This window comes from Miscanthus floridulus, chromosome 14 (assembly GCF_019320115.1).
Source record: "Miscanthus floridulus cultivar M001 chromosome 14, ASM1932011v1, whole genome shotgun sequence".
In the NCBI taxonomy this organism is placed as follows: Eukaryota; Viridiplantae; Streptophyta; class Magnoliopsida; order Poales; family Poaceae; genus Miscanthus; species Miscanthus floridulus.
Genome location: NC_089593.1, coordinates 39,209,186 through 39,233,057, shown reverse-complemented (window position 1 = coordinate 39,233,057; position 23,872 = coordinate 39,209,186). Strand labels below are relative to the sequence as shown.

Sequence of the window (23,872 nt, the reverse complement as noted above, 5' to 3'; positions counted from 1 at the left end):
TGTTGCACTAGTCAATTTTTGATGTTATAGGTCTAAAATAGATGCAATAGTTCGGTTTCGCATCAATTTCTCGTTTGATGCCAGCCGATGCAAGTGGTCTTGATGCAATAGCCTTTCGCATCGGTTACTTGTGGTTGATGCGAGAAGCAGCTATTGCATCGTCCATCCGTTGTCTCTTGCATCAAAATTGAGAGATGCAATAGCTTATTGCATCCAAATCATGTTGATGCAATACATCTATTGCAACGGCTATCGTTCGATGCAATAGACTATATTGCATCCATATTAGGTTCGATGCTATATAATCTATTGCATCACCATTTTGATTCGATGCAAGAGGTTCTATTGCATCATCATTTTGGTTCGATGCAATAGGAACTATTGCATCGACATTATGTTCGATGCAATTCGAACTATTGCATCGACATGAGGTTAGATGCAATACAAACTATCACATCGACATGAGCTTGGATGCAATACAAACTATTGCATCGACATGAGATTTGAAGGGCAACCAATTATTGCATCAAATTCATTGCACAGAAATTCATAAAATTACAAAATTCAATGGCACAAAAAGGCAATCATATTAATAACTTGGATCATAAGCATTCAATAGTTTGTACAATGTAAGGAAGTCAAATGCCTTCCTATTTCCAAATAGGTAATTGCAAAGTTGAACTGCATTACAAACCACTAACTTATGCTACAAATAGGCAATCATAAACAAAAATACATGTCTCTTAGCACAGATCAACATGACATCTTTCTCGTTGCACAATATTTGATTCATTTCAGCTTGCCAAGACTCCCTCAAGGTTGATCTTCCTGAAAAAGTCAAAATGACATGCATTAGTAATATATATAGTTGATCACACAGTTGGAATCAAACATAGACAACACATGATAGACAACAATATTTTTGGGTTTAACAAATAGAATGGATACTGAAGCCGAACTATAAACACATAAGGCATGAACTCCTGATTGCTCATGTTAAGTGAACAAACATACATGTATAAGTGAACAAAGTTCATGTTAATAATCTGGACAACAACTTAAAATGACACCTGATTGCTCATACCTTTCCTCCTTTCTTTCTGCATTGTAGCTTTTTATTTGCAGCAGTATTCCTCAGTGTTTGTGATGTAATAAATGTCACTGCTCTCATTACTATCTTTATCATTTGGGAAAAGTGATCTGTTGGCGCTGCGAGTGAGGCGACTAGGTTGGATACTCTTCTGTTTGCTCAACAATACACTGTCTGGTACAGTCTGTAAAAACCAGAAGATTTGAAGGAGCAATCACCACTTAGCAATTCTAAGAATCTGTTCAACTGCAGGTGATAATTTTGAAGTATATTACCTGTTGCACATGTTCTGATCCTTGGATGGGAGTCGGAACAACAGCAGGTTCATTATGTGTGGGCAGGGCAGATTCTGTACCAGCCTTCATATTTAAAAAAAGATTCACACATTATGTCAGATTAAATGTAGGTATCCATTACATCGCAGTTTGCATTTATCAAAAAATAATACCTATGCTAAATCTGCACCTTCATTTCCACTAACCATATTTTCTGTAGGCTGAGGGGCTGTTGTGGTTGGTGCAGCATTCTTGCATTGGAGTTATAAGGAGAAACATTAGCAATCAAGCTTTACTAAAATCAATGATGTTGGTAACAATTAAGAAGTAGTATTATTACCAAAGGCGGTGCTTGATTGTGTTGTTTGATTAGTGAAAAAAACTCTTGCCTTAGTTCTTCTCTAATCTTGCTACTTGTACTCTCCAGTTGATGTTGCAGCTGCTGAATTTTTTCCTTGTCGCTCTCCCTCTCAGCGGCTTGAACGGTAAGCTTTTCTTTTAACTTCTCTACCTCAGCTTGCATCTCACTATTCTTCTGTTGGGCTGCTGCTGCTAATGCAGATGCACGAGCTTGCTCTTCAATTCGTTCATTCATAAGTTGGCTTCGGGTCGGATACTTTGCCAAGTATCCATGTCCAGGACCTTTCCTGCTCCTGCATCCAGTGGTTTCCTTGTAGGTTTCATGAAGAATGTGCCTTTCTTGTTCTTTTGAAATCACAGAAGCTTCCAACTCAATTCTCTCTGCAATTTTGGAGAAGGCGCTTTCCTAAATTTAAGAACACAATTAGTGTTTTCAACTTTAGCAAGTAGCAACAACAGTTCCAGTTCAAGTATAATAAGAATTAGGTAAAATGGATACTTTGGAAATCAAACTGTATCAGTTAGATTCATGTACTGATTACTTCCTCAAAAAATCCAAGTCCATGTTAATCATGCAAATATGATTCCTAGCAAAGCATGTTGAGAGGTAAAAAGCAATGGACAGTTGAACTCTAGCATTTCAGAGATATGTATGACATTGGAGATAAATGAATAAAACATGTTATGAGAACATACATCACTGGACACTCGTTTACCGAGTAGCCCAGCTCTATTCAAATCACTTTAAAGAACATAATTAACTACATAAAGCATCTAACATAAGCAACTTGCTTTCCAGCAAGTTCCCAGAAATCTGGGCATGCAACAGCTGTACAGAAAATAAATCATATCTGGAGATATACAAGTCCAAATGACTTGCAAGAGGACATTCTAGAAAGCTTATAAAATTCTCGAGATTTCATCTTCATACATCAAAGCATGATTCAGAACTTAAGTACTTCGAAATAGCAGAATTACAGAAACTACTCTGCTGAAACAGAGAGCACCCAAAAACTGGGAGGTAACTTCAAACAAGCTGTAACTTTCAAACCACTAGGCCAAATGACCTCAAATTTGAACAGCAGCTAGATATGACAATTATCTTCGACTTTGGTATTCACAAGTTTCCTAGGAAACCAACTTATCAAGGTGAACTTCTCTAAGTCCCCAGATCTGTCCAGATGGGACCAACATCTCACTTAAAGAATTAACGATGTTCCAAACTTACATTTGGACCATACCAACCATATCATGGCAACATACATAACTCATGGACACCAGAAAATATGATGGCCATCATAAAATAAAATTATTTGATGCTTTTCTAAATTTAAATAGATACAAGGATGCATAAAAGACCATATACAAGACTTGCATAGAAAATTCTACAAAAATTACAGCAGCTACCATATACTATTAGGAGACCACAGAAAAAGTTTGGAAGCATTTGGCTCATCCAAACTTGCTATACCAAAAAGAACAGGTGGCACAGCTGAAAATAGCATAAATAAGAAACTAAAGATAGGATTGCCAAACCCAACACAAGGACAAGGAGATGATGACCTTTTATCACCCAATCAGGGCATGTACAACCATCAATATAATAATTATGTTATATATAATTGCAACATCACTAAGTACTAATGAACAAAGTAGCACTTACATATATTTCCTTAGCAGCATCAGAAGACCATCGGCCCTCCTTGGTGCGTGTACTCCTCCAAAATGTCAAACCATCTGGCTCTTCACTAATCTCCAGGTTTCTCTAAGATGTGAAAAATGAACATTGTTACTGTTTAGGTAAAAAATAAAAGAAGAAGATTAGGTTCCATATCCTTACCTGCTCATAACTAACTTGTGAAAAAGGTTTTGATCCTTATAAGATGTATTGTCTGTCGATGCTGTGAATTGCTAGAGTTTGTGGTGCTTATTCGCTAATATAAACACAGATATGTTAGTTGCACTACAAAAATATAGACAATAAACACATATGTCAGAGGCTTGGAACCTGGAATTTGTCACTTCCAAAATACAACACCAAGTAGTGCCACTCCACAATGTCCAAATCATCTGGCTTATGTCTCATTCTTTCATGATAATTGTTGTATGCCTTGTATGTGGCACTCAATTGAGCTCGCCATCCTTTGTAACGATACTTTGCAATCTTCCATATCCTAGCCTTCTCATCATCATTGTTCTCAATGTTCCACCTAACCTGTAGAAAAGGGATACCAACAAATTGTGAACAAATAAGATATTTCAAAGAATTAATTTATCATATGCAGGAGCAAGACTATAACATACCATTATATCTCGTGCTATTTTATCTTTAACAATCTACTTGACATCTCCCCACTTTTTAACTCCAATAAGTGGAGTCCTTTTTTTTGTAAACCGAACTATTTCATCAACAAACCCGCGATAGTTATCTCCTATAGGACCGCCTTTCGTGGATGAGAAATCTATACTAAGTTTCTCAGTGCCAAGTTTAAATCTCTTAGCTTCGACCGATAAACCTTTCAAGGTTCCATGCCCAATCTTTCTCTTGTCGCCAACCCCTACTGTAAAATTGATGTTATAAAATGGAACGTATGTTAACATTATAAATCAGCATTTTTATGTTATAGTAATGTATGAACACTCTGAACTATTGCATACCTTTCTGAGAGGCCTTTGGCCTACGAGCATTAGCTGGAAACTGCATTGGTGTTGCGCTATTGTCACCACTTCCGTCATCTTCAATGGTTTCATCATCTAAATATGCTGGACGGAGGAGATGGCGAGCTCATGGAGGGAGGAGACAGCAACCTCTTGGACGGAGTAGACGGCGGCGACGGCGACGGCGACCACCTGGTATAAGCACTGACCAAACTGACAATTTAGACGAACATTCATATGGTAACATAACCATCGCTGGCATAAGCACTGACCAAACTGACGGAACCAAACCATTATACCAACATTGTTCTATTCCCCAAAGGCATGCATCAGGCAAGGAATAATGGAGAGATAAATAAAAGAAAGGTAATTAACTGCTATCCTATCACTGGTACGTTAAGAAACCATTATACCAGCACTGTTTTATTCTGCAAAGGCAGCATCCATCAGGCAATCAAATAATGGAGAGATAACAAAAAAAAACTAATTAGCTGCTATCCTATGACTACCACGCTGACCAAGCTGGTTTGATGGTCAGGCCAACAATGATCTCTTCCCCAACGGCAGAGTGTCTGAGGAACTGAATTACTGAAATTAAAATAAAATGCTTGCCTGCAACGTTGCTGCCTGTTTGGCGTTTGCCTGTGCAGAGTGAAGCTCTGTTACACGGTGCCGGCGGCGTCGCTACTGCAGCTGGCTGGGGGCTGCCTGGTTTGGCCTACACGGGCAGCCGGGGCCGGCTGCCGCTGCCGGGTGAACAGCGGTGGCCGTCTGGCCGATGCGGTGGTACGATGGCAGGGTACAATGGCCTTTCTTCCCCTTTCCTATCTGGACGGGTCAAAGGGCAAGGGCGAGGAGAACGATGCCGGTGACCATGTGTGGCACAAATCGCGACAGGGCGAAAGGAAGAGGATGCGGAGCCTGCGAGGCGCGTGCGTCGCGGCCGGGGGAGAGGAAGAGCAGGCGGAGCCTGCGAGCCGGCGGTGTGTGGCGTCGGCGCGTGGAGCGGGCGCGGAGGAAGAGGAAGAAGAGGAAACGGATGTGGCGAGGTGGAAGTTTCTGCGTTGACGGCGCCGCAGGATAGGGTCGACGGGGTGGCCTCTGGACGTGGGCGTGGAGGGCATCCGATTGGCAGGGCTGGGATCGAACGGCTGGGATAGGTTTTGGCTTTTGGGTGGTACTAGCCGATGGCGGGATTTTTTCACTAAAAATGCGCGGGCAGTTGGGTTTCGGCGTTTTGGCCTTTGTTGTGGCGGCTGTGCTTCCAAATGCAAAGTATAGTTCAAATAAATCTGTAGATATACATTTAAATTTTTAAAAAATATATTTTTGTGCCAAATAATTAAATTTAAATAGTTTTCTTAATCAAACATACCAAATTAAGATTTTATTACATTGTCATATAAAAAACGTAAAGTTGACTACTAATCACCTTCAATCTTAGAAAATTAATGGGAATTGACTATAATCATGTGCTTATGAAATAAAGCAACCTGTTATCTCAATTTAATTTTTTATCCAATTTGTTTAGTATTCTTATACGTATATTTTTGGTTTTGGTGAATAGCATATGAAAATTTCTTTACAAATTGCACAACACTATAGTAAAGTAGTTAGTACAAAATGAGAACCTAATAGCCATTACTTTGCCTAGCCTAATTCACCCAATGCATGCCTCCTACACAAGTCTACTAGCAAGCCTTGAACAACTACTAGAGCACTCAATCAAACAAAGAGGCTAACATATTACTCTAGTCTAGCTAAACTAGTGAAGCAACTAAACTAGCTATTTCTACCAACTACAACCGTAGAAGAAAATAACAAGGATGTAAAAGCACAAGCAAATAACAAAGATAAAAGATCATTAGTATCTCACAACCTTGATCGGAGCCCTGGCACAATCACCATGTAGTGCTCGACAATCTCAATCAACTCCAAGGCGGCTAGATGACAACAATCATGCCAAAGAGTAACAAGAAAAAAACAAAGCCATCACTCTCAACTAGTGCCACAAGATGCAAATCAACTATGCAGCACTCTCAATCTCACCCAATGTGATATTTGATGAGTAATGTGAGTGTAGTGGACACCATGTTGAAATGCCCACCTAGAATGAACTTATAGCTTTCTGATTGAAACAGGTAATTACTCATAAATAAAAATGAGCTTTTCAATTGTTATGTTCCATATTTCTATTCATTCTGTCACATGTAAGAAACACTTGAATTTTTCCCTCCAAACTCGCACACCATCTTGAAATCCATGCATGTGTACTCTAGTGAATACCAAATGAAGCAAAATTTACAGCATTTTGTTTCTTGTACATAGAGCATCCGTGGGCGTGACATGGTGCAAGTTATTTCTTTTGTCTGACTTTATGTTTCATGATTAAGTCATTTGATTTGCAGAAATGTTATGAACTATGTTGTGATCGACTATCATTAATTTTGGACCAAAATTTTGTTTGATTTTAAATTTGAATACTAAGATTTTCATTTATAGTTTTATGTATAGTGCTTTATATTGTTATAGTTTAAATAAATTGTTATATAATGTGATGATCTCAAATACATATGCATATAATGTACGAGAAAATAGAGGAAATTGAGAGTAAAGCCCTGTTTTGAGGGCTTCTGCTAGAGTGTAGCTCAGAAAATAAGAGCCTCAAATATAAGTAGGGATCCTATTTTGAGGCTACGAGTTACTCTGCGGTACTTTTTCTTGAAATGCTTAGGCGCAAAAATGTCAGTAACTCATCTAACCACGTCAAAATAAAATAATGATAATTTGATGACCAATATCGTAAGTTCATTGATTCAAAAAGATATTGCAAGTCCATCGGTGGCCATATTACAAACTCCACATTCCGGCGTTGTTTCGCGAAATCTCAAATTCCCGCATTCATCTCCGTCACGCACTCACGCTAGTAAACTCCAAATTAGTTGTATATATACGCGGTGGTTTTCGTCCGACTCCTGCCGCCCTTTTCGTCCATCGCCCTCGTCCCCTTCCTCCGTTCCCGCGCAGTCCAGAAAGCAAAAAAAAAATCTAGCCTCCGCCTCCGGCCCCCGTCCCCAAATCGCCCCCAACCACACCAGAGAGAGAGAGAGAGAGAGAGAGAGAGGAAAGGTCGATAAAGGAAGCGGCGGGACGGCTCGGCGGGACGAAGGAGGCGGCGCCGCGGAGCCGCAACCAGCGCAACGAGGGCGGGGTCGTTGCTCTGTTGGCAGCCCGACGAGGGCAGGACGATGGAGCCGGCGGGGCGGCGGTGCGGCTAGCCCGACGAGGACGGTATGAAGGATGCGGCGGCGAGGTGAAGCCTCTCCGATCCATCTCCTCTGCTATCCGTCTCCGCACCTAGAAAGTCTCCATGGGACCACATCAAGGTGAGAGCATTTCAAGAATCCGTACCTTCATAGGTTCGCACGCAAGCTGTTCGACAGAATGCTTAACGTGCTTATTCATCACGGCTGAGGCCTGAGGGGCTGTGACTTTTGGTTAGGTAGTACTAGTAACAAGCCAACCGCTTTTGATTCCATATCCCATAGGCATCATTTAGTTTTCTCCCAAACATTTATGTACTGTAACTTGCAAGAAATTCGTGCTGTAATGTTCTCTTCAATGGTACAGGCTGAAATATTTTCCCATGGATCTTGTCTCTGCAGAATTCATATACGCACTTAAGTGTAAGAATCACTTGAAATTTTCTGCATTTCTATCTTGATCTTGTAGTTGTTTCTAAGTGCATGATATTCTATCGTATATCTCAGTGATTTGCAGTCCACCATACCATTTGAAAATTTAGAATGGTGTGGTTGGCATCAATGCTTAGTGTAGCTTTGTATGATCGAAGTGTTGTTAAATATAATTTGTTAAGCTTGTGTTACTTCAACTGTTATCATTGGCTGGTATTAACCCTCTTTGATGTGCCAATTTTTCAAATATTTTTAAGACCTTTGTAACCATTTACTTGTATACTACTCTCAAGGAAATTTATTACTCAGTTAACATTTTGCTTTCAACGCACTTTAAATCTCCTGTTGGGTGCCTTTTTCACCCAGGGATCCTTGCAACTTAAGTTGATGGATGAAATGATTTACCAATCTGCCCAATGTTCCAAACAGCATGCCATGGTCACAGTGATGCACATGTGAAGTGATTGCGATTTGTGAGATGGTATATTATTTCATTATTGTATTTTCTATATTTCATTCTTAACAAGATGCTAAAATGCCATCCATGTTGCACTTGGGCCTAGCATTGCTGGTAATTAATCTTGAGTTCTTGACTAGCGGCAGTGTATTCTGTAGACCTAATGGCTGGCAGTGTATCATAGCTGGTGGTGACTGTGCCAGCATTGAGTTCAACTTCATGTATTCTGTAGACCTATTGCTGGCGTTGAACCTAGGGAAGGACAAGTCAACTGCAATTAGACTACTCTTCCCTTAAGATGTCTGTATCCCTCCGTGTAGAATATTTCCACTCGGATCACGCCAAGTTTTATTGAAAGAATGAAATTGGCCAAGTGAGCTAATCACTATTGTAAGCCTTGATCTTGAATCCTCCACGTCAAGCCGGGATGCAATTGGTGATGGCAAGGTTTCATTTACTGTAGCATCTCCAATATGCACTTAGTGCGACTGTTGTTATCTTGTCCATGACCATCCCTTCCAGCAAAGTTAACAAAGTTATAATTGCTAGACCTGTTGCCGGGTATTCATGACCACTATCCATTGGAGTCGTCAATGGGCTTATCTGCTACCACGCTAGGTTTATCAAGGTTTATCCATGAGAGTTACTCAAGTCAACACAAGAGGTCAGAATTGGAATTGTACCTTGATGATCCTGCTCATCCTGAAATTGATAATGATGTATTTGACATCATTGCATGGTGGAAGTTGCATGGTCCAAAATATCCAACCATTTCTCTAATGGCACGAGACATCCTAAGTGTTCCAGCATATACTGTTGCATTTGAATCGGCGTTTAGCTTAGCAGGGCTGATCATTGATGACAACCGTCGTAGCTTGCTCCCGGAAACTGTTGAGGCTTTAATGTGTACACAGGATCGGTTGAGTAGTGCCATTCCAGGTATACAATTCCTCTGAAATTGTACTATACTACTTTGCGTTTCCTAAATAAATAATATTGTAATGATTTGGGAACTTGCTATTTTTTTTGATTGAAACAGATGAGTCAAGTATGGCAGCAGAGGTCATATTTCCTACTGCAACTTTGTCACCAACTACAAACCAACAAGGTCAATCAGTTGACGCTTTTCTTGAAAGATTATAAGGTACAGCAACTGAGTTATTCCTATCAGACTGCTGTTTGACTCAGCTCTGGGTTGATCTCTGAAAACAGTATTTTGTGTGGGATTCTGTTGCTTAGCATAGCAAAGTGCCAGAGTTACCTTACCTTTTTTTTCCTTGTAGAAGAAGTATTTGGTTCTCCACACAAGGCCCTTTTTATCTGCTTCTTATACTGTCTCATCCAATGCAGATAATTTCAAGGTGTGGAGGGTCGTGCTTTTCTGCTAGATTTTATCTTCAGCTTAAACTGTCCTTGTAAGGGTTGTGTTCAGGTTGAGAGTTAGCAGGTTGAGCTGTCTATTTGAGAACCCTTTAAAATTATCTGAGTTTTGGTGTTATGGATCACTTGAAACATTATATGGAGTTTAAGTTAGAACCGAGTTATTTGTCATATTTTGTATGATGATGCGTTAATTGTATATGCTCATTGCATCTTGAGCAATGGTTCTGTGATTTCATGAGCGTATCTCCGGCTCCATGGTCATGTGATGGTGTATTCAAGGGCTGTGGATGTGCGGTATGGAACCTGGCTGTAGCAGTACCTTGATAAAGTAAAATGGATACTCAATTTATCCAATGGATATGGGGAATTGGGTATGAGCAAAAGTGAGGAGGGGAACATGCAGGTAAGCAACATATGGGTGTGGGTATGGGCATGTACGGGAGTGCCCATACCCTCCCCAACGACAGGTTTAATAATTGTTGTATTGTGTTTGTAGTTGGTGTAATTTACTGTTTTTCCAACAAATGTACTATTTTTTCTAGTCGAGGTGTTGTTTTTTATTCCATTTTCCATGAGCTGTCATTTTTGCTTGAGGTTGACCAAGAAGTTAAAAATTATTGTTTCTAGTTATCTATTATTGCTCTATCAACATTATATGATGTATGCAAATTGAATTGTTATCTTTCACTTTTTGCAAATGTGCACCCAAATGCGCTTTCAAGAAAATCAGTTAATCCTTTTTGCCACTTGTCGCCTTATCCATGCGCATCCAACTATTACACTCATGTGTCTAACAATCAACCTGTTGCAACTTTGATTCAAAGTGTCCAACTATTACGGGCAACATAGAGAATATTGAGCCTAGCAGTGTCAAGATCATGGACGTCTTCAGCGATGGAGCCATGGAGGGATGTTGCCACACACTGGCTTAGTCGTCAGCGACATGTGGGGGCACGCTGATGCTTAGGGGGTGGTGCAACACAGTGAGGCGCGGGGCTCAGAGGCTTGCGTCGACCTTTTCGTTGTCCTCAAGGCACTTGTGGTCCATCGATACGTCAACCTTCTCTTGGGCCTTAAGGCACTTGTGGTCCATCGATACGTTTCAGCATCTTGTAATGCAAAACTTTCAATGCAATAGTGACAATTTACCGCATCAAAACAATCCTGAACCGATGCAACAAAAATTAAATATTGCATCGGAATTTAACACTATCAATCTGTTGCAATAGTATTTCCTAATTGCACCCATATTCTAAACCGATGCAATACCACCTACATATTGCATCAAAAATCAATAGTAACGTAATCAAATTTGTCCGATGCAATAAATTCTACTTATTGCATCTCTTGTTCGAAATCGGTGCGATAGATCATACCTATTGCATTGACATAAATTACTATCGCATCCAATTCCTTCTCGATGCAATAATGACCACCTATTGCATCAGATTTGCAAAATTGATGCAATAGCAGCCACCTATTGCATTAGATTTGCGTTTGATGCAAGGCGAAGCGATGCAATAGGGTCAAAATTTAGTAGTGTTGGGCCCTTGGCCGTCGCTCCGGCCGCCTAGGCTTAGAGCCGGGCCTGGCAGCTTGGGCAAGAACGGTATTGGAATGATTGTAATTTCCCAAGTGTGAGGCAATGCTGGCTGTTTTCACCTCATCCCACTACATCTTCAGTGCACTAGGCCATCCTACTAAATTTAGAAGAATCCGAACCTGGCACAGTACCTAAAAAAATAATACTTCATACAAATGTGTAACTAAGGCCAAGCATTAGTATTTTCTTAGCCATATTCTCTAGAGAATCTTATTTTATCTCCGTTTGATGCTTTTTTCTATGCATATATAAAAGATGCAACACAAGCATGCACGGGAACAAACATGTCTGCTCTGTAGGAGGCGGCGGAAATATTATTCATAACAATACATACTATTTCTACATTTCCTACAAAATTTATTGAAATCGCCGCCCTTGCTGGTACCGAGGGAATTGTTGAGGAGGATTGATATTCCACTGACCAGTTGGTTCTTGGTACCTCTGTTGGAACTCTTACTGAGGAGTGTAGTGGGGGCGTGTGTTGCTACATGTGGATTGGCTTTGAATTCTCCTTTTCTTCTCTTCCATCTCCCGACGCTTGTTCTCGATCACAATGGCCCTATCCACCAATGTTTGGAAGTCAGCATACACAACGGTCATCAACTGCAGTTGAAGTCCACCGTTCAGTCCTTCCAGAAAGCGTTCTTGTTTCTTAGCATCATTATCCACCTCTCCTAGAGCATAGCGTGACAACTGAGTGAACTTGTGACGATACTCACACACCGACATGGTGCCTTGCTTCAAGTTGCGGAACACATTTTTCTTGATTGTCACCACTCCAGCAAGAACATGGTAAGATCTAAAAGCTGTCTTGAATTCATCCCAACTAATCTGATTTGCATCTTGTTGCCCAAATTGGAATGATTCCCACTGGTCCAAATCAGCTCCTTGAAGTTGATCGGAAGCATAAAGCACCTTCTCCTGGTCATCCCATTGGGCTATGTTAAGTTGTCGCTCCATCTCTAAACCAATCATCAGCTTCCAGTGGGTCGCTTGCATGAGAGAATGTCAGCGGGTGTCCCTCCATAAATTCATCACGCTTGTCCTCAGGTGGTGCTTGATGCCAGTTGTTGTACACATTCTGAGCAATGGTCTGTAAGAGTTGAGTCTGTGTCATCAAAGCTTGTTCTATAGATGGAGGATTTGGTGGCAGTGGATTGGCATTGAGAGTATTTCTTTTGGCACCACTTGAAGCATTTCTCCTGGTAGCAACCATTTGTTTGCAACATGTAGCACAAGTATTGGTTAAAATTCATAATCCTGAAGTCGTTTACATGATAAAATAGTCAATCTGATATTTTTTGGACGAGAACTAACAATAGCAGTTCAGAAAAACAGTTATATCTCGAGTTCCAGAAATCATATGAAGACGGGCCTTATATGGCTGGAAAGCTTATGAAATTCCCAACAACTTTCTTATAGAACACTATCCCAGATTCAGAGGTTAAGTTAGTCGAAAATAGGACACAACTGAACTGTTCAGACTCCCACACAGTGTAGAAAACTTCAACTTGTAAAGGTCATAACTCCCAAACCATAACATATACGAAGGTGATTACAGTGGCATATGAAAGATACAAAAGTCTACTTTCATACATAAAAATTTCATGACTTTTGGACATCCATATTTGGATGTCTAACCTTATTAACACAGACTGCTCAGAAAAACAACTTGCACAAAGACGAGAAAACCAACCCAACTATCTAATCATTAATCCTTATGCCTTAACACTATATATAAGTGAAATTGTGAAAATGATCCACAAAATCATTGCAATCATTACAAAACATCCAAAACAAGCATAAGCATTAAGATAATCATTCAAACATTAAAGGTTCACAATTCAAGCATTGGGACTCATTGACTCTACTCACGAGACTAACGTTCTTGTTATATCAAGGGTTCAAACTCTAAGGATCCATCTTGATGTTGCGCAAGAATGTGGTAAGAGATAGTTCTAAAATCATATCAAAGCAAGGAGTGAAGGTAATAACAAGATTTAAAACAAGCCACAAGGAGAAGATGAATAACAAGGGTAGGTATATAATATAGAAGAAGATAGCAAGGTTTATAGAACAAGGATTTCATAGCAAATTATAAATCTTAAACGACCATTTTCTAACTAGGCTTGTGTCCTACAGTCGACCTAGCTTTGATACCACTTTGTAGCACTCAGTTTTAAGGATAAAACCAGGTACATATTATATGTGTGTCCAGAAAGTCAATTCACACATATATAGTTACAAATGGAGGGGTAATATCAAAGACATTTTTTTATTAAATAGCGTATAGATATATTCATTACAAAAGACATAGTCTTACATCACATAATGCACTAATCTCTAATCTTCTGGCGAAGCTTCCAACACCACAAGAATCATCAACTGGTTGATCACAAGCCTAACACCTCTTGGAAAACTCCACAGAAGAACCTTCATCTGGTACCCATCTGAGATTTTGCCAAAGTATTGAAATAAAACAAGCGTAATTAAGCTACTACCACTTAGCAAGCATAACATGAGAGGTTGCAAGCTTAAAGGATACACGGCTGAACTACGGTAAGCACTTTTAGTTGGTCACATTTTATTTTATCAAGCCTGAGTAAATAAGTAATGCTTAAGCTCCCAATGTGAATGATTAGAGATATGACCAATTTTAATCATAACCCAAACCATCCAAGTAACCATCTAATCAAAAAGGATTCAGACCGCTCATGACCGAGAGCATGACTGTTATAACAATTTAATTTAACACTCTACATAAGTTGTACAACTTTACCCATGAGTCGTTATTTCCATATGCTAGGGTTTCCAAGGCCCATATCACCTCTACAAAGGAAGTGCGGCAGGGTACACTACGTCTCCCATGTCATTCTAATAAGTAGCAATGGCTAAGAATTCCATCTCCCAAGTGTTATGGACCCCATCTCCAAGAACGACACTCATACATGTGGCACAGTACACACCTTAGGGATGTGACCCATACCCATCATGGTACGCCCCTTTTGCCCTTTCGGTAAGCTACTCACGAATTAGAACAGATCATGTTTCTTAGCTAAGACCAGAGCCATGTAGTCCTCAAGGTTGTACGGTAAGTCCTGGGTTGCAGCTTAAAAATTAAGTCCTTATGGAGAGAAACCAGAGCACCATAAAACCCAATGCTCTAGCCCCTTGGTTCCATGTTGCTAAAAAGTATCTTTTAAATATCAACTGCATAGATCATTAATCAAGACTATAGATCTTTAATAATTGTAGAGCAAGCTAAGCATAACTACCCACATGCATAACCCATAGGTAAACAAGGATTTTTTAAAACTTAGGTAAACAAGGATTTAAGGTGGACAATAACAAGGTAGTAAATTGTAGGCGGTTCATTTAGACACATGCACATGGTTATGGTTGCATTAATAGTGAATAGGAGTTAAGGAGCCTCATATTATACTTGCCTTCTTCCGAGTACTACTTCTGGTCTTGATCTTCAAAGTGTTGCTCCCAGATCACCAACGTACAACTCACAATCTACTCGAGATCAAATAGCACCACACAAAGCATCCATACATACATGCATAACAAACAAATATAAACTAATGAGAACAATACACCAAACAGTAAGAAGTTGAAAGGCTTATAAATCTAATCTATGTGTTGCTAGGATCACACCGACGCGGAAAGCACTAAAATCGGATCTAAAACGTAGAAGATATGAAGAAAATAAGTTCCGGATGGTAATTCTGTAAATAAGTGAATCTAATTTTTGGAATAAAAAGAAATAAAAAATTGGATTTTGACTCTGCTGATGGACTGCGGGTAGGATATGGGAAAACAGGGGGTCTCTTTTGAAAACATGGCGAAGCCAACTCTTTGTTGACCGGTATTGACTGGAGTCAACATAGGATCTGGGCCGTTCATCTAGATTTGGACGGCAGGGAAAGATGGGGTCATTTGGGGTGTTGTCCTGGCGGCAGCTCCATGGCTAGCTTGAGTTTGACCTCGCCCGAGTTTGCCGAGGCGGTGATTCCGGTTGTGGATGGCCAAGAGAAAGGCACGGGGAGGTTGCTGGGGTTCTCGCAAAGTCGATGAGGGTTTTTGCGATGACGGTGGTTGTGCAAGAACGTTGCAGCGCACGATTTGGTGGCTCGAGTTCAAAGGCGAGCTCATGCTCATGTTACAAGATGAGAGAGAGAGAGAGAGAGCTCGGTACCAGCCGCTATCCTACTGCAACGCAAAGCCCGGCGGCGGTCTCAAGGCATTGGCAGAACATCGGTGAAGGAGATAGATGGGGCAGCGGTGGTGTTAACTAGGGTTAGGGCTCGAGGCACCCGAGACCGCGACAGTGGCTACGATGTGGCTCAAAGGAGGCGGAGAGGAGCAGCAGGCTCGAATTTATTGCCTAGGGATGCGGCTAGGAAAGGAAAGGGAGGGATTCGAATAGGACGAAGAAGGAGACAGCGAAGGATTTCCTTCGAGCAGAGGGTGGCAGGAGGCTAACGGCTAGGTCCCAAGCGTCAGCGACTAGAGCGTGGGGCCGCATCGGCAGTAAGGGCCTAAGAGGAGGGTAGGGCGCATGCGGTTGGCGCTTGGGCCGCCTGCTTGAATGGGCCTCGCGAGGAGGAAAGCAGGCTCGCAAGATGAGGGAGGAAGGTGGGCTGCACGTTGGGCTCCTAGCCCGAGCGGAGAGGGAGAGAGCAGGCCGTAAACTTGTTGCCCTGGCCGAAACACAGAAAGGGATGGAGCCCCTGGTACCCACGATGCAAGACATGGGCCGCACCATCAGGGACAGTCCAGCCCACAAGATCAAGAAAGATTTAATTTACTAGGACTCTTATAGATGTTGTAATCCAAATAGAATACCTACCATATAGCCGACTAGGATAGTTTTCTTGTAACCCTATCCTTCAGAGTATATAAGGAGGGGCAGGGGTCCCCTAGTCAACAGGGTCATCCAAATCCAGATACAAATCCTAGGCTTAGCTTAGGTTTATCTCATCATAGTATACAAACCAACAGAGCACATGATGTAGGGTTTTACATCATCTTAATGACCTGAACCTATATAAATCTTGTATCTTGTGTCTCTGTTACCATCTAGTTCTTAATCACGCACACCTCTATCAAACACCAAGAATTATAAATTGGCAACGAAGAAAGCTTCAGTTTTAAGGCAAGGGTGGAAGAAACCTCCAGAGGGTAAGGTCATGGTGAATGTTGATGAAGCTTTCGATGAAAATGGTGGCTGCGGAAGTGTTGGCCCTATTATAAGAGATTGTTCTGGAGGTGTCTTAGCAGCAGCCCACAACTTCGTACCACATCTTGTTGATGCACCGATGGCGGAGGCTTATGCGCTGAAGGAGGGATTGATGCTAGCACAACACATAGGGTGCAACCGATTAATCATCCAATCGGATTGCATGGAAGTGGTACAAATTATGAAGGATGGAGGCTTTTCAGCGAATTCGGCAGCTGCAATATATGATGATTGCAATATCATAGGGAGTGGTTTTCAAGATATATCTATTGAACATTGTAGTAAGGAGGCGAATCAGGTGGGTCACAATCTAGCTAGAAGAGCTCGGCCATATAAGCAAAATTATACTCGGGTCGATGAGCCCCCTAGCTTTATTTTAGATTCCTTGATCAACAATGTAACTATCTTGAATGAATAAAGTTTGTCGTATTGCTTCAAAAAAAACTAGTTTGCAAAACCATTTCAAATTTGTTTTGAATTTTGGCAAAGACCACTCACTACAAAACCTCAGTGCACCAGCATGAATGCATAAACATGTTGCTAGACTTATGATGAATTTTAATTTCAAGAAAAAATTCTATTTTCCCTAGGTTTAAATGTGCACAAAAATACATAATTAAATCAATTTAATTATATTTGAAACAAAGGCAAATTTTAGGGTGTTATTATTACATCATTCCATAGCGTATAGGTAATAAGTTTCCAAGGATTTTCTTATGTTGCTGACTCACTGTACAGGCAAGTGCTTGGATTGACAGGGCCGAAGCTCACCAAGCCGCATGCAGTCATGCTTTTTCTTGTGCCGGTTACTCAAAATATCTCTGGTTGTCATCCTCCTAATTTCACTCTCCCAACCTTGACTGGACGCAGGAAAATGCTACCGAAACGACAACTGTGTCGACCGCCCAGCAGCTCACGACCGGGGCTATACACTAACGACCTAGTCGAGCAATAAGAGAATTCCAGTGCGTCAAGTTGGGTTTTGACACTAAATAGGAGTAAGTTCTTCGATGCAAGATATATTGACAAGTGACAAGTTCGTGTTTAGAAGGGCAGAATCCGTCGGCAGACTAGGTCTAGCCGGGTCGAAACCTAGCATCACTATCGGAACTGAATTTGACGGAGGGTAATCGGCAGTGATGGCCTTCTATATTGCTGCTGGTTCTCAGACCTGGCTAAGATAGGAAGATGTCATTTGCCAGGTCAAGGTTATACCCGATAGTGATATGTGGCACTTTTTTTTATTTCTACTGATGGTTTTGAGAACCGCCATTGTGAAAGACCAGTGAAAATTAGCAATTTCACTGGCATCACTTAAGAACCACCTGTGTATATATATATTTACACTAATGGTATTCTTAATGTTGTTGCCATTGTAAATCGATCTACATTAACGACATGCTTACACAAACCACCAGTGTATTATTATTTATCAGAATTTGCAAATTTGGCAGGAAATAGCAAAAAAAAAAAAAGTAATCTAAGAGAGGCCCACCAACCAACCCACACGGTCGCAAAGTCACGGTTCATGTGTTTTTTCGTGTGAAATACAGACGTGTGCAGTTATTGGGATCAAACTCACAACCTCAGACCTCACACCTCACACGTTCATTCCTTAACCACTACCCTCCTTTCGTCCGATACAAAGTGTTATTCTGGCATTCAAAGTCCTAAAAATTCCATTAGAGGCAACCATCTAGATTTCACCTAGGTACTTTCTATCCGTATTCCCAACCGACTAGAAGGCATTATGAGCTACCTTTTTGTTGGGGTATTTGGTCTTTTACCACTTGCATTGGTATTTCTAGAATGACACACTTTGTGAGGTGGAGTACCTCTCAAAGTCAGTTGTCACTAAGTAGCATATACATTTATTTTGTATTCACTTTAGTAAATATTGTAATACATATTTTAGATCCAAAACAAATTCAAATGAAAAGTTTGAATTGAAAAGTTTTAGATCTCTTTGAATACTATTACTTTGGTTTACGTCATTTCGCCATCCAAGGCCATTTAAAAAATATAAAATATAAAAATTCAAAAACATTAACCTTAAAACATACTTTGCGGGGACTAAATGATTTCAAATGAAAATAACCAATTTTAAAGTCGGGGATCTTTTCAAGTACTACCACTTTTAATTGAATCATTTATCCGTTCGAGATCATTTGAATTTTTTAATAAAATAGATTTCAAATTATTTTTATTAACAACGGGTTAAGAAAACCACCATTGTGAATACATATTTACTGATAGTTTTGTTAAGGTTACTATCAGTAAAATTATGTATATACACCGCGGTTCTCTTAAACCTACCAACCGGTTTGTAGTGGCTATAGGCTTAAGAGATCTGCCAGTGTAAATACATGATTTGTATTAACGGTAACCTTAAGAAAACCACTAGTAAAGATGTATTTACATGTCCAAGCACGATAGAGATTCTGGTTCCAGAACAATTTGGAATACGAAGAGCCTGTTTGGTTCTACCAAATCTATGTGTCGCCTTGCCTAGATGGATAAAACAGACAAAAAACAGGTTTGGATTTCTTCCTAGGTTGCCTCGTGATCAGTGCAAGTGAGGTTTTTCTTGCCAAAGCAAGCAAGCAGAATAATTGGCTTGCCGCCATGGGCAAGGCAAGGCTTGCTTGTCAAAGTGAGGCTGGGTAAGGCTGAAGCTTGAAGCCTTCAACCAATCGTGGCCAAAGTGTTTTTATGGTCCACCATTCTCTCCCATATCCATACAAGTGTTTAGGCATGTTATGAGAGTTTAATTCTAAAACAATTTGTAACACATGACACGATGAGCATTGATAAATGTCTAAGCTACAAGTCATCTAGCTAACCACGCAACAAGATGAAACGTCTTTGCAATGCACGAGTATTTTGCAAGTAATAGTACAACGTGAATATATAGTGACAACTAGCTAGAAAAAGCGGAGGAAGTATATTGACTGTGTTGACCGGCTTTTGTAGTTGTCACATTGGGAGTCTCAATAGATTTTTATTTGTATTTAATAAATATTTTTTGATAATGTGGCAATGTTTTTAAGAAGAGATAGAAATGGCTTTTGTGTAGATATAACTCTCTTGACTCGGTTAACAATTCTAGAATTGTCCGTGAAACAAAAGAATAAAACTCCTACGCATTGAGAGTAAATATTGTTTCATCTGTGTTTACGTTATTAGAAACAACACTATAAAACTCTTCGTCGAGAATAACCTTAGAATTGTCGACAGTGCACATGAGACACCGCCAATTCCCATGGTGCAGATAAGTCTCCAAGTGTTTGTCGTCTGTGTCGGTGTGTCGCTGTACTGCTATTGGATCAACTGCTGGAGCATATATAGCTCATCTGGCTGCAGGGCTAGCTTTTCGAATGCCGGTCACTAGTTGATCTTCTTGTCATTTTCAATCTCACTCTTCCACGTTTGACTAACCCAAAATGTAACCAAAACAACGGTAGCAGTAGTCTCAATTATTTATCCGGTCATGCACAGACAGCTAGTGACCGGGCCGGGTCCTTGGACAAACATAACGCTACTACAGCGTCACGTTGGGGTCCTTTGGGCAAGAAAGGTATTGGAATGATTGTAATTTCCAAAGTTTGATGAGGTAAAGCTGGCTGTTTTCACCTCATCCAACTACATCTTCAGTGCACTAGGCCATCCTAGTGACTAAATTCAGAAGAATCCGAACCTGGCACACTAGCTACAAAAAGTTTAGTACTCCATACAAATGTGTAAGGTCTAGTACGTATTACTATTTTCTTAGCCATATTCCTTCTAGAGAGTCGTATTCTGCTTCTCACGCTTTCCTATGCATATATAAAAGACGCAATGCAAACATGAACTACTACACAAACGCCCATATATATATATATATATATATAGGGAGAGGCTATTCAGTAGCCGGCTACAAAATAAGTTATTCTGTAGCCACCTCCATTTACTATAATTTTATATACTAATTTACCATAATATAAATATATATTTACGATAGTTGGGTTACTATAACACATGGGGATATTTACCATAACGTTATATTAAACCACTTAGTAAGGAGTTACTATAATCTCGTAAAATAACATAGTAATTATCGTAACTCAAAGTGGCTACAGAATAAGTTATTCTGTAGCCAGCTACAGGATAGTAGTTCTATATATATATATATATATATATATATATATATATATATATATATATATATATATATATATATATATAGATTTTCAAACGTGATTGGTAACACAAACCATGGGAGATGAAATGTTTGTCACAAATCAGCCTTGCTAGTTGGGACAATTGCTGTTGTGTGGCAAACAATGGAATATTTTACGTGTCATTATCTTTCACGGTTCCAGTGGAACCGTTCCACGTTCAAGCCGGCCGTTAGATTTTGTTTGATCCATCCTTCCTACGTACTTGGCTTTACCAATCGTCATCCGCTGAAAAAACCCCAGCCCCATGCGCATTTGCCACCACAATCGACCCCCATTAAGCCTTGCAAACCGTACCCTGCTCCTCGCAATCCATCCTCATTTGTGCCGTAATTAGAGATGGAAACAGATCGGATTTGCATGGAATCAGATCTGAATGTCACCTTTTACCACATTTTAATTCGAATTTACACGGATACAAATATTTTGGAATACCAATACAAAATGGATGTCTCGGATTCGGATTTCTATTCGGATATTTACTCAATTCAACTCAAAGTGCATATCGTTAAATTTAACGTACATGAATAGAATTATACTACTAAGTTCATCGATAACTGAAACGAAATAAAATCAAAGGACACTTCTAAATTAATCAATAAATGTTTAAAAATTAAATAGTTATCAATAACTATTTAATAATTAAATATATCAATTAATCAATAATTATTTGTATAATATTTATCATGACATTCAAAATATATTAAAGTATTAAGATAATTTACAACAATAAATAAATAGGTTTAAACTAAATTAAAAATATTACTAAAATTAATTTAATTTTTATGTGTTGTTAATAGTATTAAATGAATATAAAATGTTATTATAGATATACTATTAAATAGTTTCAATGCATCATTAGTAATATTAAAATTAGATAATTAGTTAGTAATTACGGAGAGAAAAATTTAAATAGATTCATTACAAGTTGTTCTTTGCGGATGTTCTATATTTTTGTCGAATACAAATCTGAAATCAGATAACTGCTCTCAAGAAGCCCTTTCTGGTTGTCATTCTCGTGATTTCACTCTCCCAAACCTTTGACTGGACGCAGGAAAATGCTACCAAAACAAATGCGTGTCACCTTGCTCACAATCGGGTAATAAGCTAGAGAATTCCATAGCGTCACGTTGGGTTTTGAAACTAAATAGGACTCAGTTAAATTTCTTCGATGGGACTGATCGACAAAGTGATGACAAGTTCGTGTTTAGAAGTGTTGCAGTGGATGGACGCAGACAGCTTGACCGAGGTACCTGTATAATGCGGACGGGAACATACGTACGGCGACCGCCGCCCCCGCCGTCGGTGTCCAAGTGAGAGTATTATAGCCCCATCTGGACGCTGGCATGCACATCAGCTGAATTTTGTTCACGCGACAAGACTACAGTCTATAGTGTTGGTCTTTCGGGCTCGCTCATAAGTCATATCCAAAGATTGTGCTTGTGAATTGCCTGTATTTTCCTATTGGATTTACCTTTTGTATTAAACTGATAGACGTGTCTAGACAGATATGTCTCGTAATAACCGGCATGATTTAACAAAAACATATTGCTCACCCAGGCTCATACTACCCTACTTACATAATATATTTTTGCAACACCATTTTCACCATCGTTTTATATTACGAACCAACAGTGAATAACTCTGATCCCCCACTCACACAATCACTAGCCCCTCCTGGTCCCGTGCTCTCACCTGCCAGTACCTCTGACCTGGGAGATAGAATTTACCATCGTACCTCTCTCTGGACAGAGACCCTAGTTAAGCCAAAAAAAAATCAAGACGCCGCGCCATCCATGACGGCGCGGCAGGGCCACCACCGTGGCAGCGACCAGGCCCGCTGCTGATGTGGTCGGCGCTGCCGCGCAGCGGATTAGGACGCGGCACGGCCGCGTCAACCCACACGGCGCGGCATGGCCGACTTAACGTCGTGCAGTAGGCTCCCTCCCTCTCTCTGCCTTACTTCGAACAGAGCAGGAGATTGCTTTATTATTTTTTGTTTTACATTAATTTATGATGTTTTGATTGGTGTTAAATTACAACCGTTTTGTTAGATGCAAGACATGTATCGGAAGCAGTTTTGGCGAAAATGGGATCGTCCTAGAGAATTATACCCCGATGTGTCTAGCAAAGATGCCCTCGTCCCCTTGACCTCGCTGTCCCTATCTATGATTGTTGTTTCCTGCCCATGTGTTTCAATCAAGACATCGAGACACAGTTGCGTATTGCTATTACACATGTAGTCGTTTTAATGTAAGTAATTGTCTCCGTATCATTATTTCTTAGTTAGTGTTAGTAGTTTACTAATATTTTGGTAGAATCTTGTTGTGTAGGCACATGAGAGGTGCCTTTTCTTTCAGTAGAATGACGGTCCAGACAAGTTTGACCCAAGGTACCTCCTTTTCGACGATTGGTGGAGACAAAGACATCCACATGAGCACTTCGAGCGGTGGGTTCCACCTCCCCCTAATCCCCACCAATGACGGCTGAGGAGAAGCACATAGCCGCAGCAAGATGACTTGAGGAACCTCCTCTGTGCCATTACGGTGCCCCTTCAAATTCGTGGGAGTTTGTGTGTGGCAACAAGCACGAAGTAAGTGGAAAGTGTATCTGTTGAACTATTGATTTATATATGTGCATGTACTAATGTCTTCTCTTTTAGGTGTATGGATTTGAGGAGTGTCGTTTCAAGGAGTGGCTCTATGGTCCTAAGTCTCATTGGTCGGAGCCAAAGGAAAAGGAAAAGAAGAAAGATAGGATAATCATCGAAGCACATCCAGTCTTGTGCGAATGTGGTGTTAAAGCGAACTACGGCCTAGTCCCTTCGGAGCTTGGAATAGGCCATTGGTGTGGCCATATGGTTGACTACGATGAGGTTGGTTATTGTTG

General features: G+C 40.3%; 1 protein-coding gene and 1 pseudogene across 12 annotated transcripts; one reads left to right on the top strand and one right to left on the bottom strand.

The window, feature by feature from the left end:
• Nucleotides 1-568: 568 nt before the first annotated feature.
• LOC136504858 (uncharacterized) lies at nucleotides 569-5,438 on the bottom strand (annotated as a pseudogene).
• Nucleotides 5,439-7,373: 1,935 nt separating this feature from the next.
• On the top strand, nucleotides 7,374-10,386 carry LOC136504829 (zinc finger BED domain-containing protein DAYSLEEPER-like). 12 transcript variants are annotated; one of them, XR_010771000.1, is made up of 5 exons: nucleotides 7,374-7,769; nucleotides 8,445-8,559; nucleotides 9,374-9,474; nucleotides 9,575-9,679; nucleotides 9,886-10,386. XR_010771000.1 is itself a non-coding variant. In XM_066499860.1 (5 exons), exons 1-5 carry the CDS (start codon nucleotides 7,684-7,686, stop codon nucleotides 9,921-9,923), a joined length of 342 nt encoding a protein of 113 aa, XP_066355957.1. In that variant the 5' UTR covers nucleotides 7,374-7,683; the 3' UTR covers nucleotides 9,924-10,386. The 12 variants fall into 12 exon arrangements, 8 of the variants coding, with proteins under 8 accessions (XP_066355957.1, XP_066355950.1, XP_066355951.1 ...); XR_010770999.1 differs by having other exon boundaries at nucleotides 7,374-8,069; nucleotides 9,382-9,474; XM_066499860.1 differs by lacking the exon at nucleotides 8,445-8,559 and adding an exon at nucleotides 8,014-8,069 and having other exon boundaries at nucleotides 9,382-9,474; nucleotides 9,575-9,643.
• Nucleotides 10,387-23,872: the final 13,486 nt, after the last annotated feature.

Bases quoted from the DNA above. Each gene is read 5' to 3' on its own strand.
- LOC136504829 (XM_066499853.1), top strand. From the start codon at position 7,684: ATGCGGCGGCGAGGTGAAGCCTCTCCGATCCATCTCCTCTGCTATCCG. The intron at 8,070-9,084 runs GTAAGAATCACT...TATAATTGCTAG, and splicing joins ATTCATATACGCACTTAAGT to ACCTGTTGCCGGGTATTCAT. The intron at 9,644-9,885 runs GTCAATCAGTTG...CATCCAATGCAG, and splicing joins ACCAACTACAAACCAACAAG to ATAATTTCAAGGTGTGGAGG.